The 21,189-nt window shown below is 39.5% G+C and overlaps 2 protein-coding genes across 3 annotated transcripts in view; both read right to left on the bottom strand.

The window, feature by feature from the left end:
* HMGN3 (high mobility group nucleosomal binding domain 3) overlaps nucleotides 1-21,189 on the bottom strand; it is a 150,594-nt gene that overhangs the window by 19,679 nt on the left and 109,726 nt on the right. The window lies entirely within an intron of this gene.
* The window catches only part of PHIP (pleckstrin homology domain interacting protein), a 97,404-nt gene that overhangs the window by 14,617 nt on the left and 61,598 nt on the right, over nucleotides 1-21,189 (bottom strand). Inside the window, exons 17-30 of one of the 2 annotated variants that reach the window (XM_056856872.1) lie at nucleotides 20,557-20,782; nucleotides 19,303-19,428; nucleotides 18,469-18,652; nucleotides 17,052-17,175; nucleotides 14,712-14,852; nucleotides 13,181-13,257; nucleotides 9,964-10,195; nucleotides 8,250-8,369; nucleotides 7,310-7,417; nucleotides 5,989-6,113; nucleotides 5,211-5,293; nucleotides 3,056-3,167; nucleotides 2,060-2,121; nucleotides 134-289 (exon numbers count right to left, since the gene is read on the bottom strand). In XM_056856872.1, the coding sequence (XP_056712850.1) occupies nucleotides 134-289; nucleotides 2,060-2,121; nucleotides 3,056-3,167; nucleotides 5,211-5,293; nucleotides 5,989-6,113; nucleotides 7,310-7,417; nucleotides 8,250-8,369; nucleotides 9,964-10,195; nucleotides 13,181-13,257; nucleotides 14,712-14,852; nucleotides 17,052-17,175; nucleotides 18,469-18,652; nucleotides 19,303-19,428; nucleotides 20,557-20,782 (1,876 nt within the window). Of the gene's footprint in view, nucleotides 1-133; nucleotides 290-2,008; nucleotides 2,122-3,055; nucleotides 3,168-5,210; nucleotides 5,294-5,988; nucleotides 6,114-7,309; nucleotides 7,418-8,249; nucleotides 8,370-9,963; nucleotides 10,196-13,180; nucleotides 13,258-14,711; nucleotides 14,853-17,051; nucleotides 17,176-18,468; nucleotides 18,653-19,302; nucleotides 19,429-20,556; nucleotides 20,783-21,189 lie in introns of both variants that reach the window. The other variant, XM_056856871.1, reaches the window with a different exon arrangement.

A 21,189-nucleotide genomic window follows, 5' to 3' on the forward strand; every position in this document is an offset into this window, starting at 1 on the left:
GAACTTGAATTTAAAGAATCACTTTAAGAAAAAAATTAACTTAGGTTGGAAAATGTAAGAGCCACAAGAACTTGAGATGTTAAACAGACACTCATGGAGAGTTAAGACGTTATCTACTCAAAACAAATATTACCTAGAGTCATCAACTGGTTTATTCCTGAAATTATCCTTTCACATTCATCATCTCGGGTCCTGGAGCCCCATTCTCCATCCAGAGGTTTGTAGATCAATGCTCTACTTTCTGCATTCGTTAAAGGAACACTAGTTCCAAGCTCTTCTGGAAACACAGCTGAAATAAAGCATATGACAAACATTACTAGATTGCATGATTATTATTACAAATGCAGAGATTGTATACCTATGAAGAAAACAGAGCAACAGTGTGAAGGGCAACCGATCCTTTGTAATCAGTGTTAAATATATTCAGAAGATAAATGAAATATGTTTTGCACTAAAATTGCATTTCCTATCATCTTCCACGAACTTGAAAGTTCATAATTTCCATCTAGAATGGTTTGGAAGAAAGGTTACAGCGTTAGAGTACATACGCTAGCTATAATTCAAAAGGTTTGATCTCTGATATCTCCATGCCAAAGGTTTTCAGGTTGTAATACTGGGAAAGCAACTGCTAGTATCCTTGAAAAGTCACTGCCAGAGTAAGGAATACTGAACTAGATGGACCATGTTCTGGTTTAGACAAGGCAATCTTATATTCCTTTCCCTTACATTAATTCAAATTGCAGTTAACTAGGCGCTTCTTGTTTTTTAATTAAATCTGTCATCATACCACATAAACACAACAATAAATATTGTCACTAACCAGTTATAGCCTGGGATGCATTAGGTGCTGAGAATTTCTAAATAAAAGCTTAGATGCTGTTATCCACTCTAAAATGAGTCTTTAAAACACCTATAAAACACCTATATTTGAAGCCAAGAGCAAGATAAAATTTTAGGATTGGGAAAGAAAATTTTACTAGTGTTAGGGCAGGATTCCACTTATGTAAGCTACTCTTTGGAAGTTTAATGTATATATATTAATTTGTAACTATTTATCTTCACACATTAATTTAGATTTTCATACCCTGCTTTTCTCCCCAGCCGGGACCCAAAGTGACTCACGACACTGTTTTACTCTCATCCATTTTTGCCTCACAGCAACTGTACTGTGAGGTAGGTTAGGTTAGGCTGAAAGAGGCTTGCTCAAGGTCACCCAGCAAGCTTCTAAGGCAGAGTGGGGATTCAAACATAGATCTACCAGATCCTAGTCTGCCACTCTAACCACTACATCATGCTGGCTCACATTTTGACTTGTGGTCAAAGCCATATTCCATGTGGCAAACTTATAAAAATGGCTCCCTATGTAATGTGGGTTATTTTATCCTAATCAGTGCAAACAAACAGCCACCTCCACCACCCAACATGAAGACAGTTGCTCTGCAATCACTAGAACTGAAAATTACATTGAGATACACATCACCCAAATGGTTTGTCAAGTTTAGCTATGCCCATTCAGTTGCATTTCAAGCAATGATAATTTTGGGAATCCTTGCAAACTTCATCAAAATATTTCAACATACCTGAGGAACAGTGAAACTCAAAATGTTTATAGAGAAGTTCTGAAAAGTAAAAGCTTCTTTCCAAACAAAATGCATTATTTTACTCACTAAATAAAACCTACGAATTGAATCCAAGCATCATTTCCCACTGCTGTAATGCACTCGCCAGCAGAAAGACAGGAGATTTGCACTGATACTCCTCTCCCATGGCCCCTTACCGTTCCCTGTACCCAAGAAGCAGCATATCGGGAAACCAGCCAGATATGCGGACAGGGAAGGGGGAATTGAGGAGGACAGCAAAGTTCCATTACATTAGTAGAGCTCTGTTGACAGTACTTTGGAACTAACCATCTCATTTGCTATGACATTTTGAACAGTATAAAGAGAAATTGTGCTTCATTTTCCCCCTTTTAGAGCATAAACACCTTTACACTTTATCACATACGTACACAGTAAGTTCTGTCTCCTTTCTGTACATCTAGGGGAAAGTAGACACATACCATTGTCTGGTATAGGCTCCATATCCCAAGGACTCATTTTCTCAGTGTCTCCATTGTCCCAACTTTAAAAAAAAAATACAGTCAAATTTCCTATTATTAGCATTTCAGCAATGCCCCCCTCAAATATTTAAAGTGAATGCCAAGAATAAAATCTATCAGGTAACAATTAAAACATATGGGAGGTAAAGAGAGCAAATATCTCAGTGTTCTGCCAGGTCTTAATGGCTATGAGCTCACACCTGAGGATGGGCATTTGTGTAGCCAAATGTATGCTCAGTAATGAAGCCCTTTGACAGGGATACAATGGGATCCAGCTAACAGAAGCCACAAACAGCTCAAAGAATATTACAGATGTTAGACCATTCCTATAGCCCAGGGGTGTCAAACATAAGGCCCTTGGGACGAATCCGGCCCCTTGAGAGCTCTTATCCGGCCTGCGAGTCAGATGAGGCAGCCACCCCCTACAGTCCTGATCTGGGCTGGCGGGCCATGGCCCGGCCCAACCAAGTGACATGTAATATCCGGCCCGTGTAACAAATGAGTTTGACACCCCTGCTCTAACCCATCATCACCTCTAGGAAATGAGTTCTAGCTTCTCAGTGTTCTGCCAGACCCCAACAGATGTTCCAGTGTCTATTGCAACGTCTTTAATTGTGTGGGAAAATACAGAATCTTGAAATTCAAAGACTGCCTTGAATTTAAAATATATAAAATGAATAGATTGGCAAGGAAGGGTGGTGGTGGAAAGAAGAAATGGCTAGAACAACTAAAAATGCAAGAAAGGAGTGGGAAAGCGAAGCTAGATGAGTAAGAATCCAATAATCCTCTACTCCTTAATCGTCCACACTTGGAACGACATGCTTGTATCATGTAAGTGATGGATTTTAATTGTAAACTGCTTTTGGAAACTAATGCGGCTGAAAAGTGGGATATAAATACATTAAGTAAAGAAGTATGACAGGAGTAAAATAAAATTATATTTACAAAGTTACTAACCAGACATTGTAGCACTGAAACAAGCTGTCAGGATAATCAGGTTGAAGGGGTTCTTGGCTTTCAATTGTTCCAAACCACCAAGCATCATCAATTACTGACCTAAACCGATCACCTAGATAAAAATGTAAAGCACCATGTTTAGTCTAAAAGAGGTATCTTAGCTTATTTTTTAGCAAATGCTACCAATATTCTAAAATGTCACTTTTGCCAACTAATATATCAGCCAGGAGATACAAAACATTAGTGAGGCCCCTCCCAAATTATAACTGCAACTGGAGTAGCTGGTCCAGGAACAATCTGTCCCAACTCATCCCAAAAGTGGCCTTGTGACCATTGTGGGGTATCTCCTCATCTCATGCTAGGAAAAAGAACTATCATCACAGATACAGACAATTTTGTACCCAAACAAGATGAGGCAGGGGCTAAATCAACCCCCCCAAATATCACTTACAAATTTCCAGATCAGAACATATTTCAGCATCCAACCTTGCACAAACATTGTTTGTATTTAGATATGTCAAATCAATATACCTATTAAAAAGAAATCAAGAGGGTTGCTGAAAAGTTCCCACACTTTTAATAATTTGGTTAATAATTGGGAATTTGTATCTATGATTGGAAGTTTTAATTGGGGGTTTTATATTGTTAATTATGTGAATACTTTGTGATTTTATTGTTGTTCTCCGCCCTGAGCCTGGTTCTGGCCGGGGAGGGCAGGTTATAAATATAATTAAGTAAATAACCTGCATTCCCAACGTAACATTGAAATTATTCTGATTCATATAGCTAAAAAAACTTAAAATCTAACCATACTCAATTTTATCTTCAAATGCTATGATTCCATAGGATGTTATTCACACTCGCCAACCAAGTGTAAAACCAAGATTTCTATGTGGTTCTACCAATCCTAAGCAAATCTATGAAGTCAATGGGCTGAGTTAGAAGGCATATGTTTAGGATTGCACTGAAAGGTACTGAGGAGATTTGGTTTTGATCTAACAGCACAGATTCAGTTAGCCCAATACAATGAAAATGGTTCCTATGCAAGCTATCTAGCTCATCCTTCGTGTACCTTGCTTGAGAATATTGTTATCTGAGAAATGTCAACAAAGATAAAATTGAGCAGAATAAATGCAGGGACAGAAGAACAAATTAAAACTTGGTCTTTTAAGTTCAAAGAGAATGACTTGGTAGTTGCTAAAAGAAAGAGTACTAGAATACTTTTTATAAACCTCCATGCTCACTTGACACAGGCTAATAGTCATCCTTAAAGCTATGGCAACAAACTGAAATGCTTGCTTGTGTACAAGTTGCGCACTGACAGAGATGACCTAGGCTTTGCTATTTTTTGCCTTGTATTTTGAAGCTTCCTATACCTAGATGCCACAAGAAGCTCCACACTGACACATTAATCAGATAGTCATGGCTTCACAAATTAGGGGACTCGTTTTCAACCACCAATTTTCCTCCCTCCCACTGCAGACCCCCACACTGCACCCAAAGACTAGTTTGTGAGGGTCTTCTGAGCTCCGGCGGCAGTGTTCAGAGGATACGATGGAGCTTTGCTTGCAGTATTTCACATGTAACCCAAAATATTCATAGTTACAAGTTATTTTTACATAAAAGAATGTCAAACAGTATACATGAATCCTTTCTATTTATAATCTAACACCACTAAAACGAAGGGAATTTTTGTCTCAGTGATTACTGGCATATTGATTGAACAAAGCATAATAAAAGCCTTGCTAGACCAGACTACGAATGTTGCACCATCTAGCCCAACAGCCTGTTTCCAACAGTGGTCAGCTGTATTTGCTGATTTTGATCTATCTAGTATATTTTTATCCCACTCTTTCTTCATGGAGCTCAGGGCCTAGAAGGTTCTCCATTCTTCATTTTATACTCATAAAAACCCTGCTTTATACAGCTACCTTCTCAGCAACTGGTGCACAGAGGCATTCTGCCCTTTAAAACAGGAAATTCTACTCTGCTCTTCTATTTAACAGCCATAAACAATCTCAGTTCAATGCACGTTTTAAATCACCTTTTAAAGTAATCTAAACAAATGATTATCAATGTATCTTGTCAGCAAATACATCAATTAGGCATTGTAAAAAGTGCTTTGCCAGCCTTGATGGCATCCTAAGGTACCTACCTATGTTCCACCGCCTGTGCTTTGCATCATCAAACTGCTGCCTTAAGACAAGAAAATCTATAACATCTGGCATGTCATGATACCTGGACATAATAAAAATTATGATGAGAACCAGTGAACTATTTCATAGCAAGATAACATTTGATTGCACATCAAATTCATGTAAGAATTTAAAGCATCAGTAGGACAACATTAAAAAAAATCCAGACAGACTGGGCAAAAGTCAGCCTGGGAATCCATGTCAACCAAGAACAGCTGAATAGCACCAAGGGGAAAACTACGTTTGTGGAAGGGGAACTACGATCTCTTTTCCCATCCATTGCTCCTCTCCCACAGCTCTATTCCCAGAAGTATGTTCGCTGCACCTTGGTGAAGAGGGACTTAGGGAAGGAGTGATAGGTATGGGAAGGACTGGGCACATGCATGTATGTATCTGCATGCATGCACACACCCCACCCTAAACTACATCTCTCATGCCATTGCTTTTCAGCTGTTTGATTACTTGGGTTTCCAGATCGGCTGTTAACCTAGTTTTCCCATAATTAATTGTATGTATGTATGTACGTATGTACATACGCATGTGAAAGTTCCCTTGCATTCCGTTATCCCTCTCTTGGTTCAGCTGACACAAAAGGATTTTTCCTCCAGAATTACAGAACTGAGCTTGCAAAAATCTACTTACTAAACTAGTCCTTTTAAAGCCAGTTTCATTTTATTGGCACCTTTTAATTTAATTTTTAATTTATGGCAGTTATATGTGAACAATGATTTTCCTTACTTCATTGTAAAAGATCCTCCAGTCAATTTACCAGTATCTGGGTCAAGAAAAGCAAGTTTAAGACAGCAAAGCGTGGGAAGCCCAACTTCATACTTTATTCCAACTATTTTCATCAGCTCTTGCTCCTGATGGAAACAAAATATTTTTAAATTTACTGTACTAGACAAAAGCTCAATAGTAAAATAGACATAATGGTGGTTATTGCTTTCTGATTCTCCTAGGAAACTTCAGGGCTGTACGGTGTTTTGAATGCCTACATACACACAGGAACATTATTCAAGAAATGTAAAGGAAATGAGGAGAAGCAAGGCACTGTATACCTTGCTCCATCTTATCCCCTTACAATTTAGTGTATCTTTCTTATACAAAAGCATAAGAAAGAAGACTACATTCCCAGCCACATTCTAGTCATAATGCAGCTTATAATGCTCCCCCCCTTTCAAAATATCAGTGAGCTATCATAAACCACAGCTCTAATCACAGAATCAGAGTTGGAAGGGACCACCAGGGTCATCTAGTCCAACCCCCTGCACAATGCAGGAAACTCCGAATCACACACCCCACACCCCCATACTTCATGCCCAGAAGATGGCCAAGGTGCCCTCCCTCTCATGATCTGCCTAATTGCTCCCAGTTTAAAAACACAGGCTGTGTTCCAAGTGCTAGTTTACACATGCCAAAGGGGTTTTTGACTATGAAATGGTAAAGGAAGTCATGAGTTCAAAGGAAAATATTTTTTAAAGAAAAAAAGGAATTTGCTGTGTGAAAATGGCCTATGCTGTTTGAAAAACACAAGCCCCTTGGGCAGTCATTTAGATCCCATCCAGAATCTGGGTATCTTATTTAGCCTCTGACAGCAGGGATGACTTAGCAGACTGCTACAAAATATCACTTTAAATCACAATTATAAGTGTGGGGCAACAGGATTTCCCCCGTGTATAACATTTATACAAATTCATACCATTTAAGTTAAAATATCACTCTGCTTTAAGTAATGAATACTGCTACTTAGAGCGAGTGCAGGTATTCTGCTGGAAAGCAGTTAATCATGGTTAAGAATGGGGACCTCCTTTCTCTACTGTTCTTACCCAACTATGCTTACAAAATATATCAAATGTTAAAGTTTGCCAACTTGGTTCTTCACCAGGGTTCGCTGATCAGTTTTAAATCCTAGTTTAAATTCCTCTTTGAAGTGGAATTGGTGGAATTTGCATATGAAATAGGAGGACTTATGGGGAGGCCCCCTGCAGATATCACCAGAAGATTTAATTTGTTTTAAATCCATAAAGATAATAAGGGCGGAGAGGGGAGAAAAACATACCCGTAGCTCCATTTTATGCCATGGCTGTTTTTTGGGATTAATGCTGTATATTTTGTTCTTCTTTGCCATTAAAACATATGCTTCATGGCCTTGTCGGAAATAGTATACCTTAGAAACACAGCACAGAATTTGTGATTATATTATATTGTTTGTAAAAATGAACACAGTATGCAATAAAACAGTTGTTCAACTCCTCAAACCATGAGACATTTCTTTACAAAAGTACTAAGTTACACACTAATCTCATAAAACAGACATATTCAAACATGTCAATGATGAAGTAAAATTTATTCATTCATGTTACAGCAAAAAGTTAAGGTACAATTGTCGATTATTGTTTACATGCCGAGCTAGGAAGATGCAATAAACAGCTCTTAGCAAGTGCTGGACCTAGAGTTCTGGCAAGAGAAAGAAGTGGACAATAAAAGAAACATTCCATTTCTTTATTGCTATGTTTGACAAATCACAATTTGTGGATAACTGAATAGTATACTGGTATATGTGTATCACAGATATTTCCTATATGGGTTTTCTTCCACTCATGGATCATCGTTCATTCCTTTTATATATTTTCATCTATCAGTGTTTCATAGATTCCAACTTACTTTCCCTTCAACTCCTCCTATACAATAATCATATTTTAAATTGAATAAAGCAATTCTGATAATTTTGTTTAAGCTGGTTTAGTGGGAGCATTGTTGCTTTTATATCGCACAGATCCCCCTGAGAAAGCTAAATAAAAAACGTGTAGGGGTAATTTTGCAATAAATTTTTCTTCCCACCACACCAGAGTTTTCTTCATCTCTTTGCTCCAATTAGTGCGGCCCTTCACTTTTTTCGCGTTTAAAAAAATCTGAAATGTTTGGTTAAAAAAAAAAGACTGTTCTGGTGACTTAACAAAACAGAACCTGGATGAGAGACAGCATAAAGAAAAAAATACCTCATCTCCCATTTGAGGTACAAATGGACATCGGCGAGGAACAAGATCTGTAATCCACACTGAAGGCAGCCATTCTTCCAATGTCAAGCCATTTTCTGTTAACGCTCCTACAGCCAACCTCTAAAGAAATCCAAAGTAAGTCTGAATTAATCTCTGACTCGGTAAACCCAAACAGACTTGTAAAAAAATTCTTATAGAAAATTATTCTCGTTAGACATCATAAAAAGCACAGAAGGAAAATATGACTCCCTATGGAGTAACTGATTACTGCCTGGATAACTACCAGTCCATTCTATCCTTTTGCTCAGATGCAAAGGGAATACTGATATCCTGCTTCATTATTCATTCAATGCAACATACGCGCCTTTTGACTTGGGGGGGGGGGGAGAGAGCTAATGAGCTGTAGGAAACTGACCCTTCCAAAAAGCATTCCCATCAGCGTTTCTTCCCACAACACAGTATTTGTGAACAACACAATATACCTAATTCTCAATTTGGCCCCACAACGGCCATTACAAATACACTTTAGAATTGGGTATAGAAAAAAAATCTTTTAAAGTAAAAGTTTTTTTAAAAAAACTCAAAAAATAAATGCTAACGAGATTGTGAAAGATTACCTCACAAAACCTCAGCTGCCATTTTGAGCTTGCCAGGCAACCCCATACAATAGCAGACCTTATAGTGAGAAGGGTGGGCATGCCAAATTCCCATCCTCCCTGCAACAGAAGCTCACTAATCACCATCAATGCCAAGGGAGGCGCCATACTTCCCCTGAAAGTGGTGCTCAGCCAAGCAGGGACATTGCAATGTTGCTGGGGCAGGTTGGGAGATATGTAGTAATCTCTCTGATACATAAAAACCTGTATCTATAAATAAAATGTAAGACAGGGCTGCAAGAACTAGAGGAGGAAGGACCAGCAGGGGAGTGGGAAAATGAGATTTCACCTTACCCTGTAAGCTCTCCCAGTTCCCACTTTTGCCCCAACTGTCACGAGCAAGTGTATACCTGCTTGGGCAGTCCCAGCAGATACGCTTTCAGAGACCCAGATGCCTGGAAAAGGGGGGATAGGTTGTTTTTGGCTTGCCTGAGGATAGCTGCAAATGTGGGACCGTGTTCACCTTTACTGACATCCTTGGCCAACCTAAAAACAATCCGTAATATTTTGCTACAGGTCCCCACTTGCCCAAGACTAATTAATGTTACATTTTCTCTGCAGAAAATAAAGAAGATGCATCAGGATATTCTTCAGGATAACTGCAATGACTGCCTCACCTCTATCTACGTAGTGCCACTCTACATTTTTTAAGGTGTACACAGCTTCAAGACTGATACTGAAAGGCAGCGCATAAGCGTAGCAAATAAATAAATGATAGTTTCTTACAGAAGGCCAGGAACTTTACAACATATGTATAGAGTACAGTGAAATATCTCTGCACAGGACTGCATTGCAAGTCCCCCAAGTCAAGCTGATGGAACAGAAATGTATGAAACAAAACATAAAATTATGTACTTAGCATATGCAACTTAAAAGTTCTGAACGAGAAGTCAAGATAATGTAAAAAAAACCACTTACCCCTTCAATATGCAAATATTTTGAATAAATAAATTAACTGCAAATGCTTTGAAAACATAGTTTACATCAACAAATGGAAAGAAATTAAAACAACCTAATCTCTTTTTAAAATTGTTGGTGTTTTATAACTATTATACAACCTTTTGTTTTCTTTCTTTGGGTTTCCTTTTCTTTGGTGATGTTGGACCCTCTTTATCTTCAATACCTTTTTTCCTTTCCTTTCTGATTTGCTTTTGCCTTTGTTTTTCAGGCCCCTCCTCATCTTCTGAACTGCTCTCTGCTTTCTTAGTCTTAATTTTAGGAATTTTCTTTGGTGGTTGTAGATTAATTCCAGCATCGGCTGTCCAGTCAGAATAATCACTAGAGTAGTCACTAGGAGAATGAAATAGTAAATTCAATGCCAGTTTAACAACTATCACAGTAAATAATTTTCCACTCTGCGATGAAAAATCCTAAGAAAACTTAATTATCTCCCCTGGCTTTACTGGAACTAGAGTGGATTAAATTTAACTGATTTTGCATCAACAGAAGGACCACTTAATATAAAATCTATACAATGTGATCCCAGATGTAGAAAAACCAGGGAAACAGGATCCAAACATACTTCCACAATAAATTGCCAATGATATTTTCATTAGATGTTCTAATAAAATTCCCACCCTCCAATAAAAAAAATCCCTAATGAGATAAACCCTAATTTATGAGAACCATGCAACTATTTGGAATAGGATTTGGATTTCTCTTTTATGAACAAACCTTTGGAGCAAGTGAGACTTTTGAAGATGAGACGAGCTGTGATATGGTGCTAAAGAGTTTGTTTAAAAAAGTAAGAAGTGTGCAAAACTCTCCTGAATATGTGCGAAGCTTTGGGCTTATTTAAATACACTCTCTTGATCCTAATATCACGTGGCTTGTAATACATACTTAGTGTGTTTAAAGTAACATTATTAGTAATGGGTTATCCTCCAAAGGCTTTTGTTAGAAAGGGCCCTCTGTAAATTACGAACAACATTCAACAAGTAAATGTTGTGTGCTGCTACCCTCATTCCTCTCGCAGTGGTTGCTACTATTGCTTTGGTGACAGGAACACCATAGAGGAAGTACGAGGGTTCCTGGGGTTTTGGTCACCACAGAAACAGAGGAAAGATGGGAAGGAAGTCCTGCTCCGTGGTATCTTTCTTGGCACCTTAGTTTTTCCACAGGTCCTGATGTTCATGCAATCAGGTACCCACTGTAAAACTATACTTCCCAAGCTTTGTGCTGACTTAAAAACAGCATCAGGGAAAAGATGACTGAAACCTTCCCCCGTGCTTCCTTCCCAGCTGCGGCTTTTACAGGGAGAAAAAAAAAACACAGAAAGAAAATGGGTACAAAGAATTCTTAAAATCTAATAAAATCAGAACCAAAATGCTCGTCTGTTTATTGATGGTATGTAGTCATGCCACTGAAGGTTATAATCTGATCATATTAAAAACCAATTGGTGGCATTACTAAATATTAGCAGCACCCTTTCAAAGTTTACATTTTCTAATTCATGCTAACGTGTTCAGTTACAGGTTTTCTGTGATGTATGAAGAAACCACATGAAATTTTAGAACTACTTCTCCAATGGCCTTGAAAATTCCATTTAAATTCAATCCTGCCAAATATTTTAAAAAGAGTGGTATGACATAGAGCAGGGGTCCCCAACCGTTCTGAGCCTGTGGGCACCTCTGGAGTTCTGACACAGGGTGGAGGGTGCAACCACAAAATGGCTGCCAATGGAGGCAGAGCCACACATACATACCCAGAGGAAGACCCAAGCGCAGGGGACAAGAGGAGTAATTTTAAAAAAATACACTGGAAAGATGAACGAGACAGAGAATAAAATAACGTTGTGGGGGTAGCTGAACCATTATTTTAATTGGCACAGCCAATCAAGATCTCCCATGGCCAATCAGAAGTGGCTCCACCCACTTTTTAAAAACACTTGGTGGGCACCAGATAAGATGCTGGTGGACACCATGTCACCCATGGGCATTATACATGCTTCTGTGCATACACTAGATGCCCATGTACACCTGTCAATTTTCTCTTCAGGGACAATCCCCTTGTGCCTCATATAGACGCCCAACATTTAAGTAGTTTGTGGCTTTTGGAGGTTGAGGCAACTGCTGTTGTGATCTCGTAACACAGAATAGCAAGATTTCATTGATTTTTTCTCTAAGTTTTGATGTCTGTGCTGCAAGGATAATGATTTTCTGTTTTTGTCTTTCAAAACCTCTTTAAAAAAATTTTTTGAATTATATAAATCACTGCCTTTCTCCTGAACATTTCAGGATGCAAGGTGAGTAATACTATAAAAACAGAATGGTAAAATATTAAAACAGATACCAATAATTAAAATCCAATCTAAAAATATTTATGCCCCACCAGCAGGGCATTCCTTTTTTTGTCCAGGCTCAGGCTGCCCCTATAGCTCTCTGATAATTGAGGAGAGTAGGAGCCCCCAACGTCTTCTGAGAGACTGTTCCAGAAGCATGGGGGCAGCCACTAAAAAACATTTAGCCACGGCTGTTGCCAAAAGTGACTTAGACTAAGGACAGTGGATACAGTTGGTAAACCTTGCTTGGAAGAACGAAGCTGTGGGGAGAGATGGTCCTTCCAGTATGTGAGCCCCGATTTATGAAGGGTTTTAAAGGCATGCACCAATGTCTTGAACTGGACCCGGAAACTAATAAGCAGCCAGCAAAGGGACCTCAGAATAGGCGTTACTTAGTCCTGTCAGAAAGCTTAGATAATGAACATGCTGCCTCATTTTGCACTGACTGCAGTTTCCAAACTGACTTCAAAGGGAGCCCCACGTAGATTAGGGAGCTCCACGTAGATTAGTGTGACCAGATCAGGCCCCTGCAAACAGGGTATAGTGGGGGGGGGGCATTTTTTGTTATCATAGATGTCTATTTCTCCAGCAGGAGACCAGGATCCAGTAAGACTCCCAAGCTCTTAGTAGAGTCATTCAACAAAAGCTGCATACCTCTGACGATAAGAACAACATTTAAAGCAGTAGCCCTGACGGCATCACCTCCATCTTATTTTGGGTGTTTCTGCAAACCTGGGGGGGGGGTCCTCCTGGGTTTGCTGAAAAATCCACCACCCCCGTCCATTCCTGATCCTACTGTGTGGATTTTTAAAAATCTGTCTGGGGCCCAAAACTGGAATTGGATATATGATTACTAAGAAGCTCTTGTGCTTTTGTGGTTCTTTCACCACTCTATTCCATAGGGGTCTCTTAATTCTTACATATTCTTGCATTTTATTTATAGATACAGGTTTTTATGTATCGAGATCAATACATCTTTATATTTCTTCCCTTACCTAGAACTACCATCACTGTGCCATGCTTTCCCCTCATCTTCAGATGTTCCACCACTGACAACAGCTACTTCTCCTTCCTAAGAGCAACAACAGTTGTTAGTTTGAGGTTAATATTATCTTTTAATTCTTAATGTTTATGATTTACATTTTCTTACATTTTCAATAACACGTTAGGACTCCATGTTAACTCATGTTCTTATATATGTTTCTGCCACTCTAATAGTTCATTTACCTGTATCCGAATGGAGATACTTAAAAAAAAAAAACCCTGGAATGAATCTTTATTATAAGAATATTCTAACACCATTACAGTTTGTTTCCAGAGGGTTCTTACCCACTTAAAAAAACAACTGATTTAAAGAAATTTCGTACTGAGAATTCTTCAGTAGCCCTTTAGCCAAGAATAAATTCTGAGACGTGAGTATTTTAATAACCGTACAACCTTTAGTCTTGTATCCCTAATCCACAGTCAAAGCAAAATACAATCCCCTCTTGAAGGAAGCATGATAAATGGTCAAGTTTTCCCTCCTACACAGACATTAGGTTAAACAGACTTCTAGTGAAACTCCCTACAGAAGGGCCCCCAATCATTATCTGCCATGTACTCTCAAGGAAAAAGGCAGATCTACTGGTACCTTTGTGTACCAGATCTACTGGTACCAGTTCTTCAGAATACTCCCTCCACGTGGTCTGCCTGCCTATACATATTATCTGACAACTCCTCGTCTCTGTAGAGCTTTTTGCTTGGCTAAACTGAATGCTAACCCTTCTATGGTAATGCAGGGCAGAATTCTGAATATACCATACTCAGACAGGATCTGCCCTTGCTCTTCTGGCTCTATTGACTCATTAGCCCATGCCCTTTTGGAATGCTGCTTTTACGAGGAACTTCGATCGCACTATATTTCCCCCCTTTTAATATACAAATCCAATGCCTCTGTGACTGACATAATGCCTTTTTTACTAAGCGATAGGGACCCCAAGGCTACATTGTCAGTGGCAAGATTTGTTTCAATCCTTATATCCCTCCAACACTAGATATATGCTGCTCAAGATCAATTGATCAAGGAGCTTCTAAGGGATAAAAGGAAAGGTACCTTTGTGCAGTGCTGCAGCCCTCCAGACGCAGGTAAATTATTCTGAACCAAAAAATATCCTACTAGCTGTACATGATGCTCAGGTGAACACAAAGCTCTATATTCTCAAAAAGTCAAACCAGCTTTGTAATAATCACTCGGCATGCAATCTCACAATCTAGACAAGACAGCAGTTCCTCTTGCTGCCACCCCTCAAGTTCTAAAACTCAGATTCTTGATGCTACCAAAAGAAAGTTTAAAAAAATGTAAATCATCCTTGGATATTAACATACTCTTTCATATATGCTCTTTACATGAAATATTCTTTACATTAATATTCTCTTTACATGAAAAAATTAACTAGTAATTAATAAGAAATGTCAGTTTTAGTATGTACAACCTAACCACATTTTGTATAACTGACATTACCCACAACGTAAAGCTGTACATCTTACATCTGAGGAACTTCTTCCATTTTCCAGATCTTCATTTGGTCTGGAAGTTTCTTCCAATGCGTATCTAGTACGGTAGTTATGCTGATTAGCTTGCTGCTTTTTCAAATCGGCAACATCTAATACATGATCATTGGAATGATTCTACAAAGACACAAAAAACGGCTGCTATGAGAATATGAGAAATCACAAATTTCAAATTCAGTTTTGATTAATGAGCAGGTTGTATGTTTCGTAATACAGAAAAATAATGAGGCAACTGCAATGTTTTCAACTCTAATACATGCCTGGGAACAAAACAGCAATAAAACAGAATCCTGTTGTCTGAACACCCATTTATTAGAATTCACCAGATGCCCCTCACACAGACAAATTCACTATAAAAATTTATATAAACATTTAATTATGCAAGCATGATAATTTGAGCTATGTAGCCTGGAGTATAATGATGTATACAAATGATTGTGCTTTCACTAAACATCTACCAATTTAGATCATAACACCAATGAAAGTATGAAACTGAGAACGTTGTCTAGAGATGAGAATGTCAGATTAAGATCTGAGACACCATTTCGAGTTCGAATCTCCATTCTGCCATGGAAACTGGATGTCCTTCAGGTGTCAAGGTCAGCCTAAACTACATCATAGGGCAGGAGTGTCGAACCCATTTGTTATGAGGGCCAGATATGACATAAATGTTATTTGGTCGAGCCGGACCATGTCAACCAGCCCAGACCGGCCAAGTGTATCATGCCGCAGCGGGCTCGCCAGCACATAGATGGAGGTGGGGGGCTTCCTCGGCTGGCGAGCCCGCAGTAGGCTCGCCAGGCCAGGTCAGGAACGGGGAGGGGGGGAAGAGTCCTCAGCTGGCGAGCTCACAGAGGGCTTGCCAGCACAAATCAGGAGCGGGGGTGTGCATGGCTGACTCAGATAAGCCCGCAGTGTGCTCGCCAGCCCAGATCGGGGGGGGGGGGGGGCTTCCTCAGCTGGCGAGTTCAGTGCGTATAATTGCCCTCCCAAGCAGCCCAACTTTGGGGTGGTGGGGAAGGGTGATCTACGTGCTACACTGGAGCCCATCACATACATCGCCCTCCCCAGCTGCCCCCAATTTTGAGGGTAGCGAGGAAGGGCAATCTACACACTGGACTGAAGCCCCCACCTTCTGATCCCCGCTGCCTGTGGGCTCAGACCTCCATGTGGTGGTCCAAGCAGACAAGCAGCATGGATCAGAAGGCCCTGCAGCCCAGAATTGGGATCGGGGTGGTGGTGGCTGGCAGCTTGCGGGCCGGACAACAACGCTCAAAGGAGTTTCTCTTTGACATCCTTTTTTTAGGACTCTTGTTGTGAGGATGAAATATATCACTTCGGGTCCCAAATTGGGAAAACAAGCGGGTTATTTAAATAAACAGTTGACCTGAACGCTATGCAAGCTGCTGAAATGAAATGTTTATGTCTGGTTAATGTCTAGATATAAGACTTCCTGAGGATCCAATCTATGCCCACTGAGTACTAGGAGGGAAGCAATATGGGATAACAATATGACAGAGACTGAATAGATTTAAGAACTTTCACCAGGTACTAACAGCCTGCAAAATCTTCGCTTTGCAATTGAGCCATTTTGTATGTAATGCAAACAGTTTAAAAATGTAACATTTCAGAAGTAATAGAACATGGAAAAATTGAAATCTGTAATTAATCTTCAACAACAGCATACTTAACTACACATTCAAAACAAGTTGGAAAATTACTCTGTAGTGGTAATAATACACTAAAATAATGTAAGAATTGGTCTTCCTCTCCCACCCACATAGCATAAATGTTAATGGACAAAGCCTTCAAACCAGCAAGGAACAATTTTCTTCTGTTAAAGCAGCTCAAAACAGAAAAAATATTATTAAAGAGGCATCAAAGCAAAGACAACACACTTGAGTGCACATATACATGCATAAACATATACACATACAGATTTATGTGTGTTTGGGCTGCAAAAACTTTCCATCAGGACTACAAAGAGGCATTTTATCAATTTCCAGTATTATATACTTGAAAAAAAAAGAAAAAATGATATACTAGCAATTCTTAAGTGATAAAGAAATGCATTAAGTAACATTACTGTACTGCCGTGCCTACATGCAGTTAGTTCCCAACTATCCATCTCTCATCAGTTTCCATGAAACTTACCTTGCTATGATTTCAGCCCTATCGTACATCACCTTTAACATAACCTAGTACTATCCATGTTTACTCAGCAGTTATTCTTACTGGGGAAAAAATAACTTTACTACCAAATACTTAGGATTGAACCCTTCATGACACCATGTACAAAGGGCAATAGCTGTTTACCTTAGGCAAAGAAGGTATTTTGTTCTCTCTAGGGACATGACTTGTAACGTGTTTCCTTTTTTCTTCAGACCTGTAAATCTTTATTTCTTCTTCCCCCTTTGCTGTTCGCCATTCCTCTTGCCTACTGTAGGAAAGGAATTGATAGGTGTTATTTATTTTATGTATTATTCAGTTTATACCCCACCCTCCCCGACACCGCCAGGATCAGGGCGGCTTCCAACAACTAACACAATACAATAACACAGAAACACATAAATTACCAGTATTTAAACATATAATAAAAGGTTAAAAACTGACCCCTCATTAACAGAGATGGTGCCCTCTCTCAATTACCGGTTCCTAGGGAATATCCTTGCCAGGGAGGTATGCCAGACGTTAGTCAGGAAGGCCATTCACCTCCAAGGCCCACTGGTTCAACCGGGAGAGACTTGAACGGGGGTGGAAGAGGAACAGGAAAAGGGAAGGAAAAAATAGGAAGGGTGGGAAAGGGATTGGGAAGAACAGATGGAAGAACAAAAGGGCAGGGAGGCCAGCCAATCCATATGACCATCACTGTCCTGGTGGAACATCTCTGTCTTACATGCCCTGTGGACCCAAGTTAGATCATGCAGGGCACAGTTCCCATTAGTCAGAGTTCCACCAGGTTGGGGCCAGAGCCAAAAAGGCCCTACCGGATGGTTCTTAGACCAGACACCACCAGCGAGTTGTTCTCAGCCAAGGATAATGCTCTCTGGGGGTTTAACAGGAGAGACGATCCCGTGCACATGCTGGTCCCAGATCATTCAGGGCTTTAAAGTTGAGTACCAAAACCTTGAATCTGATCCAGTACTCAATCTGGAACCAGTGCAGCTGGTGGATCACACACTGTATATGTGCTTAGAGAGGTCCTTGTAAGGACCTGCACCACCGCATTCTGGACCAGTTGAAGTTTGCGGAGCAGCCTCAAGGGTATCCTAGCACAAAGTGAGCTGCAGTAATCCAGTCTAAAGGTGACCATTGCAAGGATCAGTATGGGACAGATAATGCTATTTTACAGCACAGTTCTGGGTCAATTAAAAGGTCCATAATGATTCTTGCAGGGAGGAATGATACATTTTTGAATAAAATAAATGTTTAATAATGTGACTTCAAAAAAGTTATTTCAACACAAAACTAGCAGCAACCTGACTGCCCTCTGTTAAGATAGCTTACTAAAAATTTTCATTTACCTAGAAAAGTGAAAGGCCCAAGATGACAAATTCACATAACTATTTGCCCTTATTCATAAATGCAAACAACCACAAAATGTACATTTGAAAGCTATAACCAGGTAAAGTTGCCAAAAATGCACTCACACTTCAGTATGTGGTTTCACAATCAATAGTTCCAAATTCAGCAATGCGACTTTATAATTTTATACCAAAAAGCTTGACTTTACCTGGCTACTCCTTGTGACAGTTCTGGCACCACAACTCTTCGGCTCCATGCTACCAGGTCTCGTTCAGTAGCCATTTCACTTCTTGGAGCATTGCTATGCATCTGTCGGACACCCTCAATCTGTCCACTGCGTCTTAATCCCACATTTGGTGGTGAATGTACCTCTGAGGTAGTGTTTACAGAGCCTATGAAACAAGACCCAGCCAATAGCCTTAAAACAAAAATGTCACTAACTGTAATGAGAAAGCAGGATGACATCTGCAAAAACCAGAAATGAGAGCGCTGACCTGTTACAATTTTATGCAAGTTTTAAATACTCCAAGAAAGACTTAGATCTTCATTCTTACTTGTGCCTGATGAAGAGAGCTTTGATTCTCAAAAGCTTAAACCCTGAAAATCTTGTTGGTGTCTAATGTACTACTGGACTTGATTCAAAGCAGAGACCGTATCCCATCTCTTCACCCAAAGCAGAGACCAAGTATCACATTTCTTCACCCAGGACAAGCTTTTAACACCTTCTTTCCCTTCCCACAACGCTATCTCATATCAAATCTCTAGAAACTCAAGTTTTACTTCTGAAATCATAGTAGTACACCATGTAATGGCATTGTCCTTGCAATTTGGGGCATATATTCTGGTCTGGAAAAATGTACCCATTTCTTCCCACGATCACAAGTAACTAACGATTCCAATAATTTCATTTAGAAAAAAGACTACAGACAGCATTTAGCGGGTCAAATGTCCTTTTTTCGTCAAGTGAATGTAACAGATTACATGCATTAAATTCAGTAAGGAGGTCTGTTTATTCAGCCACATAAAATAAAAGGGTTTTTACCCCTGCCAACTCTGTTAGTGTTGCTAGTTCCAGCCTCTCCAGAACGTCTCTGGTCTTGCTCTTGTTGGAGTCTCTGTATCATGCTGTCCAAAGGACTAACTTGTTGACTCAAAACCTGGTTCAGTCCTATGAATTCAGAATTTGAATTTAGTTCTTGTGAAGAGCCAGATGATTCACAAAGTCTAATTCTGCATTCATACTTAGCAAACATAAATATTTTAAGTCTCAACAATTTCAGTGAATTGTTCTTAATATATTAGCAAGGAAAACCAGGAGAGAAAAAATAAGAGCCACAGAACAAAGATCACTCTGCATTATTTGAAACTGAACACACTGCAGAAATCTTTACAAGTTACCTTCCTTCATTAACCCTTACTAGAGAGCCAGCAAAGTGTAGTGATTAAGAGAGGTTGACTCTAATCTGGAGAGCAGGTTCAATTCCCCACTCCTCCACATGAAGTCTGCTGTGTGACCTTGGGCCAGTCTCAATTCTCTCAGAACTCTCTCATCCCCACCTACCTCACAAGGTGTCTGTTGTGGGGAGAGGAAGGGATTGTGATTGTAAGCCACCTTGAAACTCCTTAAGGTAGAGAAAAGTGGGGTGTAAAAACCAACTCTTCTTCTAGTCTAAAATGGTAAAGAGCACCAGGTCATTCCTGACCCATGGGGCGACGTCACATCCCGACATTTACTAGGCAGACTTTACTTTCGGGGTGGTTTGCCATTGCCTTCCCCAGTCGTCTACACTTTACCCCCAGTAAGCTGGGTACTCATTTTACCGACCTCGGAAGGATGGAGTCTAAGCATTATATAATTAACTGAATGTTGCAAGCCATAAGTTCTTTCAGAAAAATGCTTTGGAACCTTTAAATATAAAAATGTGTATTTAGTGACTGATAATAAGAGGAAACAAACTGGAAGATAGTTAATTACAGTAAAATATGGCACCAGTCACGGTAGTAGTAATGTGGCACCAGAACGCTTGCTTTATTTTAAACAAAAAATGGAGAGAAAAGTTGAAACTTCCAGAAGGGGCAGGGAAGAAGACACAAAGCATGAGGGGATGTCTGCACTGTCACACATCATCGAATTTCCTTGGAGTGGGTGATGAGAATTTTCCCAGATCCACAAACCTATAAAGAAAGGTCAACTTAGACCTGCAGAAAGAAAGGCATCATTTCATACGACTAATGGCAGACATTAATAAACCTGACCGTACACCTTGAAGTCACATATAGTTGAATTTGTGCATACCTGAAGAAGTTACTCCCATCTGAGGAATAAGCTGTTCTTCTCTACAGTTCTCACGTCCTGGGACTAATCTTTGATGTCTGGATGGATGAGGATTACCATCAACATCAACCAAAAATGGAGGAGGCATGAGATGTGGTGCCTGTTGGGTCTGTTCATCCAACACAAAGTTGTTGGCATCACGGATAAGTGGACGATAATCGGTGTGAAAGAACATCTGATCTGCTATCTGTAAATAAAGGCATTTAAAAAAACATTAAACATAAGACTAATCAATATATATTTCATGAAAAGTCAAATCTGCACTCAAATTTTCACAAAAATGGAATCAGACAGCACAAAAGGACATGATGCTCTGGACTATAACCATAACCTGAGTGTTAAATAAGTCTACATTAAACGATTTAAGGTTAAGAGTAATCATCACTTCACAGCTTAATTTCTTTCAATAACAGGTTGAATGGGAACATGAATCAGATCCAGCAGCTTTATTTATGTAAAGCAGGCAAGTAACTTCAGTCAATTGTTGTTTGAGTGACAAGCTGTCCATCTGACATTTCCATAAATCAGATAATATAAAGTATTAGCTAGCCTTCATTTGCACAAAGCAATAAAAAAGCAAACTGGCAAGAACAT

This window comes from Euleptes europaea, chromosome 10 (assembly GCF_029931775.1).
Source record: "Euleptes europaea isolate rEulEur1 chromosome 10, rEulEur1.hap1, whole genome shotgun sequence".
Classification (NCBI taxonomy): Eukaryota; Metazoa; Chordata; class Lepidosauria; order Squamata; family Sphaerodactylidae; genus Euleptes; species Euleptes europaea.